General features: G+C 37.2%; 1 protein-coding gene across 1 annotated transcript in view; it reads left to right on the forward strand.

The window, feature by feature from the left end:
• The window catches only part of RFT1 (RFT1 homolog (S. cerevisiae)), a gene marked incomplete at its 5' end in the record, with an annotated part of 13,165 nt that extends 378 nt beyond the window's left edge, over positions 1-12,787 (forward strand). Inside the window, 12 exon segments of the mRNA XM_008943127.1 lie at positions 447-563; positions 2,010-2,011; positions 2,421-2,608; positions 3,226-3,327; positions 4,264-4,398; positions 5,267-5,345; positions 5,598-5,648; positions 7,001-7,131; positions 8,321-8,465; positions 10,082-10,187; positions 11,488-11,737; positions 12,623-12,787. Coding sequence (XP_008941375.1) covers positions 447-563; positions 2,010-2,011; positions 2,421-2,608; positions 3,226-3,327; positions 4,264-4,398; positions 5,267-5,345; positions 5,598-5,648; positions 7,001-7,131; positions 8,321-8,465; positions 10,082-10,187; positions 11,488-11,737; positions 12,623-12,787 — 1,471 coding nt within the window.
• Between the last annotated feature and the right edge of the window lie 584 nt (positions 12,788-13,371).

Raw genomic sequence — 13,371 nt, forward strand, 5'->3', positions numbered from 1 at the left:
GGGCTTGGGGTCTGTAGGCTCTGTCGCTGATAACGCTTTCCATAACGCTATTTAATTTACTGCTAATTGTTCTACACTAGTCATTCAGTATTTCAGAGTTTTTTTGGCCCAAAACAGAGGTGCTTCTGGCCTATTTTCAAGCTAAGCCATCAGCTTGCTGAGGAAAAGGTAGACACAATTGCTGTGCTATACAATAAATATTACAACTGTGTTTTTAGTTTATAGCGTGCTTGAAGCATTTTTTTAACAAGCATATGCAATTCTCTCGATTTGTGGGGGATGGTCATATTTTATCTTATTCTACCATGTTTTCTGTGCGAACTGTTAAATTTGTCTGGCAGGCAGTCCTGTGTAAAAACTCAATGATGCTACTGCATGAAGGGTTTCAGAAGTAGTATGTATGGAAATAAATTTTCTCTCCTCTTTCCTTTTCCTCTCACCTTTAGGCTGACTCTGCTGTATTCAACAGTTGTCTTCCTAGCCAGAGAGGCATTTCGTAGAGCTTGTTTGAGTGGAAGTACAAAGCGAAACTGGACCAAAACAATTAATTTATTGTGGCTGACGTAAGAGACATTTAAAAATTTGTTTCTTTAGAGATTGTTTCTAATTCTTGTTTGAGAGATCACAAAATGAGAGCAAGTTTTTATTTACTAAGGTAATTATTTAAGCATAGAGCATATAGTAGCATTACCTTTCAGGAAAGGATTATGCAGGAAGCTGGTTGAGCATTACTTTAACCTTTATGGACTTGCTCGCCTTTTGGAACACATGGAAAGGCACGTTGATAAAGGTGTTATCAGTAGCCATTTGTTCTATTACTTAGCCAAGAGTTTCAGTTATGTTATAGCTGTTAAAGGACAACCTTGTTGCCCAGACATGTCCTTTATTTTTCTTCTTCTGCCAGCTCAGTCTTGCTTTTTTATTGTCTGATGTGTATATGTGAAGATTCTTAAAATTATTTTCCCGTCCCAACATATCTTTTCAAAGTCTTGAGCTGTGGTATAGTTTAATGGCATGGCAACATGTTGGGTAGGAGACATGCAAAAGGGTGAAAGAAAGAGTTGGAATTATTCAACAGGGAGTGAGTAGGACTACTTCTTTGAACTGCAGTGCTGTTTGTAGCAGAAAGTGGATAGCTTAAAGTCTGCATGAAGCTGCTGCTAGAGAGTGTAATCACACATTGCAGCTAAGTGAATTTTATGACTTGTTTCTCCCTTGTGGTTCCTGGACATACCTCTTTACTACTTCTAGCAGCTGTGCAGACCCTATTAGGTGGGTTGGAAGTAAGTTTACCTGCCTAATATGGTGGCAAACTACCCCACACAACAAAGTAGTAGCTTTCTAACGGGGCACCCTACTGACTTTCCCTGGAACTGCACAGCTAGTGGAGATCTCATAGCTAATTAGATCTAGATCAGGAACAGGAGGTTACACATAGTCATTGTCAAACAGGCATAAAGAAGGGAGATTGTCCCTTTTAGGGATGAGTTTAATACTAATATTTTAAATGTATTAGATCTGTTCTTTTCACTGTATTATAATCCATTTTCTGCTACTTCATGGCCTTTCCAAGTGGGCATTAAATGATAGAGCTAACAGTGACTTTGTGCACATTTTTATTTTTAAAATTTTCCTCATAGAGAAGCGTAACTTAAAATGATGATTAACTTTCCTGAAGGCTTTGAAATACATCTTAGGAGCTTGATGCCAGATACCTTAGGGATCTTGTCATGGGAGGGTCAGGTACATCCTGCTGCAGTGATGTAAAACTCTGCTCTGTGCCAGAAGCTTCGTGTTCCTGAAGCAGTCTCAAGAGAAGGTAACACATCTGCACTCCTGTGCCTGGCTTGGCTTTTTAGCTCGAGTCGCAAGTCGAGGTGGCTCTGACCTGCAGCAGAGCATTGTGAATTGGCGTTCCTGAGGTGCAGGCATGCATTTTCTTCTGCTCACTCTGCTGTCACTCACTGGAGAACTGGTGTTTTCTGGAAGAGTGAGACATACAGTTGGAGTGGTGGCATCATTATTACAGCAAGGTCTGAGAAAGCTTGTCTGCTAAACCCCTGGTAACCACAGGCTGAAAAGTGCAGCAGTAATGGATGGTACAATGTTCTGCAGGCTGATACAGGATCAGAATTGTTCAGTCTTGGGGAACAAGAAGTGCAGATAGTCAACCTTATGTTAGATTCTTGAGTAGAAAATAAACAAGTCAGAAAAATGTTTTGTGTCTTGCAAAAGAATGCCTTAAAAGCATTACAAAACAGTATTCTTGGTATTGTAGTAATATAAATTAATTCCTCAGTTGAGCTTTTAAAAAATTATGGTAGTATGTGAAATTTTAATATGCTTGTTTTTTTTTTTTTTTTTCCCTGCATAAGTAACATTTGTATGGATTTTTTTTTTTTTATGTTAACTTTCTAAAGTCCCTCTTGGTGTTTTTTGGTCAATTTTCTTGGGTTTAATCTGGCTACACTTGCTTGAAGTACCAAATCCTTCTGTGGTTCCTCATTATCAGGCTGGTGTAGTGGCATTTGGTCTTTCTGCAATTATCGAGCTCCTGGGAGAACCATTCTGGGTTTTAGCACAAGCTCATTTGTTTGTGAGACTTAAGGTTAGTAAAGTACGTGGGGTGTGTGCATGGGGAGGGGGAGGAATTCTATTTCTCTGTTGAATAGAACAGATTCCTGAACTACATCTTTGTATATTCAAGCATATAAAAAACCCCTACACAACTGTGTGTATTGGTTAGTACTGTATGATATAGTTACAGGTATGGATTTGTATCTGTTAAGGCAATTAAGTTGATTTTAGAAATTGTCACTGTATCAGTAAGTTCTTTTTTATTTAGTGATCAATTGTCACTGATCACTAAATACTTAATCATAAGTTTTAATTGGAGAGAGCTTCCACAATTTTGCATTTCAGTTGATGGTATGAAATTATGAATTATAACAGTTGAGAACATGATTGTCTCAAGCAAAATTTTCTCTCTTGTGTCCCATGCCAAGGCTTGGGAAAGTGCAGTGGAGGAACTGTGAAATGCAAGAATAGAAACTTTACAAAGAGATTGCAGTCTAAGATGGCCAACTCAGCGGAAAGAAACTCTGTGATGAATTCACACGGGCCTTGAAATCTTACATAAATTCTGCGTGTGAAATTAAAGTAGTTTAAGTTTATGCATGTGGTTAAATTGGCAGAAAATAAACCTCTCTTTTGTCTTTCCAAAAGGTAATTGCTGAAAGCCTTTCAGTAGTGTCCAAATGCATTTTAACAGTTACTTTAGTAGTCCTTTATCCTCAGTGGGGCCTATACATTTTTTCCTTGGCTCAGGTAAGTTTCCTGTGTTCTCTTTCTCTTTAAATTCTTGCTTCATCTGAAATGTTATTTGCTGTTGCCTTTGACACTTACTCCGCTAAATAACATCGAGGTGGTGAGAGGAGATGCTTGTGGGAGGTTTAAGATTCAGCACCTGTATTTAGTGTTTTCCTGATACTCATTAATGACTTGGCACTTTGACCCCAAACAGTTTAATTTCTGCATAGTCATTCTGTCTGTGAAGACAAATTGTGCAAATAAGGCTGCTATGAGTTTTGCATTAACTCTTAAATCAGTTATGCATTGTAATGCTTGAAGATTCTGTTCACCACTTGGCTTCAGTATTCATGTCAGACTTCGTATTCTACTGTGTAGAAGATTATATTCACATGTAATTTTATCAGCCTGTATCACCTTATCGGGAGGTGATGATCATGAGTAACATACTCAAAGATTAAACGTTCTCAAACATAAACACAGATTAAAACTTTTTCATTACTACAAAGGAAAACACATTGGCACATGAAAAGCAGGGTTGTTGCTTGTGCAACCAGTTAACCTAGAAATGAAAATGTGGCCCACCTCACACGGGGGTGTTTTTGTTCAGTTTCTGTTCAGCTTTTCCAATGGCTGTAGTAGATTGATGATGGAAGAGTTGTAGATGGTAGCTACTCTGTCAACTTGTTTTTTTGCTTTGTAATTGGACTTTAGTAATTATGAAAATGCTGAATATAACATAGAAGTTGGCAGATTAAAAAAAAACAAAAAACAAAACCACACAACAGCATGCTCTGGGGGGGGTTAAAGTCTTTACCTCGTCCAAAATTTGACAGGAAAAAGGACTATTTACAACCTTTTGTTCTCACTGAATTTGAAACTCTAGCATATAATTCTGTATTTGTAAGTTTATTTTATTTCACTGGTTGTTTTTCTTCTTCCCTATTTCTCCAGCTTTTATACGTCAGCGTTCTGTTAATGTGCTATATAATTTATTTTGTGATGTTTTTGGGGTCTCCTGAAACAACAAAGAAGTCATTTCCAGTTGCAAGAATGAAAGCTCTATTACCTAGCTTCGTGGAAGATGAGGTAGGTTGCACAGTTCATTTTTTGATTTTAAAGTTTTCTTGAAAGAGCTTTGAAAATTTATTTAAGAGTGAGGAGTTGACTGATTTTTGAGAATATTTCTGCACTGTAAAAGATGTGACTGATCAAAAAAAACCCCAAAAACATAGAAGTTCTGTTGGTGGCTTGTATCATTAAAATCCTTGTCAGAAAAACTTCATGAAATTTGACTTCTGTGAGCTTATGGCCTTGCTTTTGCACAAACAACGGGAGTTGGAACATGTGCAGGGGAGTGACCAAGTATCTCTGGATCTCAGGCAGGAGAGAGTGCTATTTAACCATAGATTTTGGTACTTGGACTTTTCTACAAAATACACGTAGTGGTACATAACACAGTACAGATACTCAAATATCTTTTGATGCCTTCTCAAAAGAAAATGAGGCAAGAAAGAAATGAAAAGACACAGAGTGAGAAGATGTTTTGAAAAAGGTTTGCAGATTGAAGTGATAGACCGCCTCTGTGTGGATGGTTTGAAGAACAGTGAATAATTCATGTCTGCAGTGAAGGTGAAAGTTATATTGGTATGCTAAACAGCACCTTGGTTTTTTTTTCCAGTCTTTAGCTTTCATTAGTTTTTTTCTGCAGAAAGCTTAAGTACTTTATCTATCACAACGGTAATTTTCAGCAAGGGAAAAAACCTTTGCCAGGTTGAAGTGATATTGGCACTTGAATTTAGCGATATTTTAGATGAGTTGTTCATAGCTACAACAGTGTGGGTATTCCTCATTGGTACAGTTAGAGCTAGCCCAGAATACTGTGCTGCCTTTGCATTTTCTGTTTCTCCTCTGTAGTTTCAATGATGTTTATTCCATTTCAGTACTTTTTTTATAGACCTTTGTTAACTGGAGGGAAGCACGGTTGACTTGGAGTTTCTTCAAGCAATCCTTCTTAAAACAGATTTTGACAGAAGGTGAGGCTTGACATGTAGTTGTGACGGAGCAGGGCTAGCCCTTTACAGAACTGACTAAAACTTGAGAAAGCTGGGGTGAGGGTGAGCATGCAACTTTCAGAGGTTCTTGCCAGCAGATGTAACCACTCTGAATGAACTAGGCATTGTCCTGTTTGACTTTGTCACTTGACTACTTAAATGTTGAAAGTGCCTGAACAAGTATTGGGAAAGATTTATGAACTTGTTCTTACGTTCTTTATTTTAAACTTACAGGTGAACGGTATGTGATGACTTTTTTGAACGTGTTAAATTTTGGAGATCAGGGTGAGTGTGGTGGTATTGTGGAATGTGACATTTTTCATAGTCACTGCTCTTCAGAAGGTTCTGAAAATGACTTAAAGTACTTGAAGAGAACTTGAAAATCTGAGATTTCAAAGCCTTTGTGACTTCGAGATACTTTTCAGAGAATGGTTGATATTGATATAGAAAAGAATTTAATATAAGGTCCTGGATTTTGTTTTTTTTTTTTTTTTTCCTATGAATCAAAACTGTCCAATTGGATATGTGGTACTATGTCTTTTTTTTTTTTTAAAAAAAAATCTTTGTTAGTATCTGATGTGTTGTAGTTGTCTGCTTTCAGTTCTTGTAATTTTGTTTTCCTGCTGTTTTCTGTCTTCCGTTTGAATCTGTGCTAGCTGTTAGGGCAAGAACATCACGTTTTTAGTATTTCATCTTGAACCATGCTCTGTAAAAGTTCAGTGTGGTTTCAGAATGTTTGGCTCTATCTGTTCAGATGACGGAGTTGCCGGTATGTTGGGTCTTTGTAGTCTGGGAAGGAAAATAGACTCTTAATTGTTGGTGCACTGTTAGGAGTTTATTGGATAGTTTGAATTACTTTTAATGGCTGGTGATAGTACATTCCCCCATAAATACCGAGTACATGTGCTTGCTACCAGTAACTGTGGCTGCTTCTGATCCTCCTCCCCTGCAGGACAATTGAACTGCCTCTTACTTAAAAGGTCTTTAAAAAAGAAATGAGTACAGAAATATCTGGACTCTAAAATATTGAGAAACATTGGTTCCAAGTCCTGTGAAATAAGCCAGAACCTTCTTTATTATTTCACTGTGAATATGTGAAGCAGTTATCCCTGTGCCTGACTTCGTGTGCTCCCAGTGGTATCTTAGCAGGTTTGGAGCTGCCTCTTGCTGAGGGTGCAGATGCTGGTAAAATGTCAGGTAGAATTGCTCTTCCACTTCAGTGAAAGTAAAAAGAACAACCTCACACTAAAAGTAGATACCTTTCCTTTCTCCTGTATCAGTAAATCCTTACATTCCTGTTCTTGTTGAGTGATATTCATTAGGATCTTTTAAATTCTTCTGCAGTAAGAATTTTAAATGTGGTTTGGTGTTGTTACTAGATTGGCATTTTTTTGTAGTTGGTCCTTTTCCTGTAGCTTTGCTTCCTATGAGCAAACCTTGTAATTCTGAATTCTGGTTGCTGGGACTGTCAAAATTGTTAGGGAATGCTACTTTAATGTTGCGCTAAATTCCACTTTTTTCTCTTTGTTCAGTGGAAGTGTTAAATTAGAATTCATGTCACTGTTAAAGACTTGTAATTAAACTGTGTCAAAAAAAACCCTGTTGCTGCTATGTTTGTTTTTTCTTTTCTTTTAAAGGTGTATATGATATCGTGAATAATCTTGGTTCACTGGTGGCCAGGTTTATCTTTTTGCCTATTGAGGAGAGTTTTTATGTCTTCTTTGCCAAAGTATTGGAAAGAGGGAAGAATGTGAAGGATCAGAAGCAGGTATGTTTAGTTTGGCTTAAGCATGTCAGGTGCAAAAGTTGCATCACAGAAGCGTGACTGACAGAAGTGTGTGTTTAAAGTTGAGTATAAGGGCTGTTAAAATTGAAAAGCTGCAGAACAGAAATGTTGAGTGAGGCTGGACTGAAGAGGAAATAGGTAAAATGCTAATGAAATACAAATCAAGATAACACAAGGCAGTATTATGCCAATGAGTATAACTAAAATTAACATAATCTGCTCTAGTGTGATGTAAATCCTAGTGTACTGTGGATTTTGAGATATAATTATGCAATTATTTAAATAGTGAAAGCATGCTATTTCTATCAAATGCTGTCTGAAAACGCTTGACTGACTTGAAAATATAAGTAGCTGTTAAGTATTAAACAGTCATATTTCCAAAGGGTGAAGTTTTAGGAAGGAAAAAAAAAGTATTTTTCTTGTGCTTTTGAATTGTATGCAGAATATCAATGGTTAAACAAACCAGAGCTTTGTTCCACAGTGCAATATTAATGTGTGCTCTAGGTAAGAAATTCTTGATCAGTTTTGAAGATCATCCTGGGCTTTTGTCTGATACTGTGATAACTTTTTGCAGTAATCCTGCTACTTGTATGGTAGCACACAGTTAAATTCTATGCTCTGGGCTGAGAAAGGTGTGTGTGTATTTTAAGTACTATGTCCCTGATATGTAGGACTGGCAAAATTATTATTAGTTTGCACTGTACACAGTGAAATTACACTACAAGAATTGCAAGAATGCTTGTCATAATGAGGTGGTAGAACTGACAATTTGCTTGTTCTGGTGTGACAGATCCTGTAGTCCCATGCAGCAGTAGGAATCTCATACTGGCTCAAACTGTGGTCTTGGGCAGGTCACATGTTCTTTGCTGGTTTTGAACTGTTAAATGGGTGTGAGTCCTGTTTGCATGTTTCCTTGAACAGACATGTTCACAGCCAGTGTTTGTGTAGAATTTGTAATGGGTAAAACAGAGATTGGAATGATAAATATACAAAATTTTTGGAAGTTAAAACTGTGTGTATGAATAGTTCAACAGCAAAGGATGTGTCACACCTTTTTACGCTCTGCAAGCTGATGATTTTTTTTTTCTCTCTCAAATAGTTCTTCTCATGAAAATTGATTCTGATTCATGTAATTGACTAATCTTGGTTTTTGGGTTTTTTTTTTTTTTAGGATGATGTTGCTATGGCTGCGAATGTGTTAGAATTGCTGCTGAAACTTGTGCTGCTGATTGGCCTCACCATCACAGTTTTTGGCTATGCCTATTCTCAGCTGGCTCTGGATATTTATGGAGGCTCAATGCTCAGTTCTGGAACAGGTAAAGATTTACAGAGCCAGCAAAGAAGCTGCTCTTTAGGAAGAGAAACTGCAGCTGTTCCGAATTCTTGCATAAATGAGCAGAATTTGTTTTCTGTAAAGCTCCTGTAGAAGTCAGTGACAGCTTGGCAGGATCCGGAGGTCATGCTTTCGTAATAGCATCTCGAATGTGTAGGCACTCTGAACTGAACGTACGGAGGAGCTCTAAGTAGGAGTGACCAGGTTTGGGATCTACCTTCCTGCATTTACGCGTTGTTGGAAAAGAACATTCTAAAGGATTGTTTGACTACTCCATGATGTAAAATAGTGAACTCCAGCTATTTAAAATAACAGCAAAACCCACTCAATGAACTGGAATCTGTGGATCCATAGTTCTCGCACAGAAGCAGTAATACTTCTTTATAGTGCTGAAGCATTTAATGGTACATTGCTGTAGTTGTACTTACTGAGGGCTAAGTTTTACAAACCTGTCCACAGAAGCAATCGGGGAGTTTGTAGGTCACCTTGAATTTTCCAGAGAGAAAATAGAGCTTCATTTAATTCCTTCTGGAAATGTAAACTAGTTGTAGCCTGGAGTTCTCTTGAGTTCTTTGAGTGGTTGGTCAGTTAACCTGCAGTAGCTCCTGCTAGAAAATATAATTTGCCTATAAAAAGTACCTGAGCCCTGAGTAACGACTTGTTGCCTAGATAACCTGTCTTGGGTGAATATCCAGCAGCACCTCAGAGGAGGTTTTTTAGTGCCTTTCTGTCTGGAAACTTTACTCCTGTGCAATTGTGGGAGAGTTGTAGCTTGTATTTTCCATTTCACACCTGTTGTAATACAAAGTTACAAGGAAGATGAAAGCATGTGGCAATAGGTTGTATGTAGACAGTTGCACCTGTCAAAGTTTTGCACTTTCGAATCATTAGCTTGGAATATTGCTTATTGGGTATTAAAATAAATTGTGATTACCTTATTCAGCATTAAGACAAATTATTATACGCTGACCTCATGGATGCTTCTACTTTTAAGTGTTAAGCTCGGCCCTGTGTTTGCAGTGTATTTACTGCTCACTGGGCATTTGTTCTTTAGAACTGCCTTAGAATTCGTAAACAAGAAAAAGATTAAGGTCTGAAGAGAGAATGTTGAAGTTCTGTAGAAATTATCTCTTACTCATATTAATATAATTTATCTAGCACAATTTTGAATCTGTTGAACAGCTTTTCTGGTTTTATTACTGTTATGTTTAAAGTATGCATTTTATTGTTTTTAGTACCTCATAATAACTGTTGGATTAATTCCCACAAATTTCTGTACAATAGAAGATTTGTTTTATGATAAACCCTCTTTTTTAATTAGGCAATCCCTTTTAACAAAATACTTTTTTTGGATTGGTACTTTTTCCTGTTACTATAACTACTGCTATTTGGTTTGGGTTTTATTTTTGATTTTATTTTGCCTTGTTTATTTGTGTTCTGTTCAAGATATCTACACAGAAAACTTGTTCAAATGAACTTGTAACATTATCACCAATAATGGAAATATAATTTTTATCTCTTGGTATCAGTCACTGTAAAAACAATGCAGTTATATAAAAGAAATAATAAGCTAGTTACCATTCTAATGTGTTTTTTTAGGTCCAGATCTCCTCCGATGTTACTCCTTATATGTCCTATTTCTTGCTATCAATGGAGTAACAGAATGTTTTACATTTGCTTTGATGTGCAAAGAAGAGGTAGACAGGTAAGAAGCAGTGTCCCCAGAATATTCCTGTAATGAATCTGTGTATGGTTCTCCTGAGTGCAGTATGTAAACAGAAAAATTGTTCTTCATGGGTATGTGCTTGGAAATGCTTTTTTTCCAAAGAGCAAATTTCTTTCTGCAGTCACTTTAAGAACTATGTTCCTTGTCTCCAGAACCAGGTGCAGCAGATGGACCAGCAAACATAGCCTACTTTTGGTTTTTATAAACTTGTATTTGTTGATAAATGTTGATCTTAAAAATTTACTTGTAATGAGCTTATAAAGAGGTAGATGCATTTGAAATTAGCGTAAAAATATCTTTCCCCACTGAAAACCAACTTCTTATTTAGCTGTGTGTAGATTTAGATGTAGAAGCTTTAGCAAATGTTTAAATGTCTGGGTAAAAAGGTCAGAAATTAAGAAATAAAAAGATGGTTAAATTAGCTTTTGGAACATCACTAGACAAAGTAATTTACATGTGAAGTCTCACTTTCTGTACATATGCACTTGAAGTTGTTGTTTAAGACAGACTAAACCTCATTAAAATTTTGCAACTGTTAGAATTTTTCAGGTATAGTTACTGTATACCAAGTACGCTTATTAATGATCTAAACTGTGGGTCTGACCTCAGTGATTTATCTACTTTAAACAGGAGGTTGGACGAGCTTGATTCCTGAGATCTCTTCCAGCCTGCATTATTTCTCTGTGCTCATCCTGGTTGCTTTCCTGGTGCTACCATCAGGGTTTTGTTTTGGTTATTTTTTGCTTATGTAGCCGCTGTCCCTTACAAGGCCCTTCTAAATGAATTTCAATGAGGTCTGCTTTCCATACTCTGAAGTAGTATGTTTCAGACTTAGCAAGGGCTGCTTTCATGACTTCTTTGAAGTGTTAACATGTTTTCAAAGCCACTCTGTGGAGCAGAAACTAAATAAAGTGTCATCTTGTTGTTGAGCATTATTTTTTTTAAACACGTATCTAAAACACAATAGCAAAAAATCCACAAGTTTTTTCATATTACTAGTAAATGGAGCTAAATTTGACTTTCTGAAATGAGTATATGGCTCATAAATGAAATAGCATTTCCTTCAGTTAATGTAGTTGTTGGTTAGTTTAATGTATGATTTTGTAATTTTACGTTCTTTCAGTGTGTTTTATTAACATCTCTGTTCTCAAGTTTCTTCGTTCATTAGAAGATGGTAAGGGAATTTTTCTCATTTTAGAAAATAGTGGTATTTCTACAGAGGTAAAGTTAATAAATGAATACTGTAGCTGTACACATTGTGGTTTCTTTTTCCTTACAGGTACAATTTTGTCATGCTGGCCTTGTCCTTCACATTCCTATGCATCTCTTATTTCTTAACCCACTGGTATAGCAGTATAGGCTTTATCCTGGCCAACTGCTTTAACATGGCTATTCGAATAGCCCACAGCGTCCACTATATCTATGATTACTTCAAAGAAAGCACTTACAGACCTTTGACAGGCTTGCTTCCCTCACCATTTTTGGTACTTGTTTACATCATAAGTGGAGTAATCACTGGTTTCTCAGAGGTAAGCATCTTTCTCAGATTTTGCTTGCAATGTGAAAGTTCGTGTCAGACGACTTTTGTGTCCACAAGCTGAGAAATATTGGTAGTGGAAAAAGGCTCACAAGGGTAGTCTGGAAGACTTGCATTACAGCCGAGGCAAGGTATACTTTTAAGAGATCTTATCTTTGATACAAAGTTGTCTCTGCTACCTGTAGTAAGCGTATCTGACAAGTAAAATAAAATTTTAACACATTTCTGCTGTCTGTAGATAAATGCATGTCTTTAGTTCTTAATAATAATTGAAATTTTGTAGTAGTGCAAAAAAACTAATTAAAAATTTCTGTAATAAAGCAATAGAGGAAAGACAACCAAAGCAAGAACGTAAACAAAATTGCCAAGAGCACATTAATCATGTCTATTCATACTACAGGATGATAATTGCACAGACTAATTATTATGGAGGTGGTAGCATTTCAATGTACAAAAAAGTGACAGGTTGGAAATCTGTTATGCCTTAGAAAGGAGAGCTGTGTATTATAGAATGGGAAATGTCCAGCAGGGTTTTGTTAGAAAATAGCCTAATATGTTGCTGCAAAATAGCAGACATGCATGATAGAAATAGAGTTTTTCTGAGTTAACATGTTTCTGCATGCCAGAGAATAACAACTTCTCCCTTTACCTGGTATCTACTGAATGGTCATTTTTTCTGGCAGGATTTTCTTAGGAAAGCAATTGTTGTGGCTACTGAAGGTGATTTATTGTAGGATCAGTGCATGTGGTGAAGCAGTGCTCAGCTTGACAGTGGTACCATGGTCAAGAGAAGTGTTGGACCTTATTTTTTGTTGAGACAGTAAATCTACTTTGTGCTGACAAGTTTTCCTGCAACTGCTTGCTTCCTCTGTTGTAGGTGGTGTTCTGCTGCGATAAGGGTTGGATGGCAAGGCTGGTTCACATCAGCGTGGGGGCTGTGTGCTTTGCAGCAGCCATCATTACGATGTTCCGCACAGAGACCAAGCTGATCCACTTTGTCAGAAGCCAATTCTTCTCCCGGTATATGAAGAAAGGAACATGACATGCTTATGTGCAGAACAGTTCTTGTATGTGCTTGCAGTAAAGGGCTGTGTTTTTTTGCGTGAGAGCTGTATGCAAAAAGGTTTCCACAAGTGTTTATTGGAAGTGTTGATACGGGAGTGGCAGCGTAAAAGATTGCCAGCTGGATGTCATTTTGTCTTTCGCTGGCCAGTACACTGGAAGAGAGCTGAGTAATTTTCTCGTTACACATCGTTCTCTATGAAGCTTTTTTTCAAGCAGTCTCTTTGGTAATGAATGAAGATCTAAGATACTCTCTTCTGAGATAACAGTTAGACTTTTTGGAGAGCATTCCCATTCTTACCACTGGGAGTGCATGTGTGAAGACATCGTAGGCCTTGCATCTGAACATGTAATCAAGAATGCTCATATTCAGTATGGTGGACTGCTTAACTGGTTAGAAAATAAGTGGTCTGACAAAAAGAAACTAAACCCAAAGCCCCCAAAACAAAAGCTGAAGGAAGCAGTAAAGCAAGGACCAATAGTAGTGTAAGTGTTAGTGAGGTAGAACATGATGCAGTATGGAGAGGTTGAGTTGTTGGTGTTTTGAAGCCTAAAGTGGTGAAC

The sequence above is a fragment of the Merops nubicus genome, unplaced genomic scaffold (genome assembly GCF_000691845.1).
Source record: "Merops nubicus isolate BGI_N331 unplaced genomic scaffold, ASM69184v1 scaffold34380, whole genome shotgun sequence".
NCBI classification, from domain to species: Eukaryota; Metazoa; Chordata; class Aves; order Coraciiformes; family Meropidae; genus Merops; species Merops nubicus.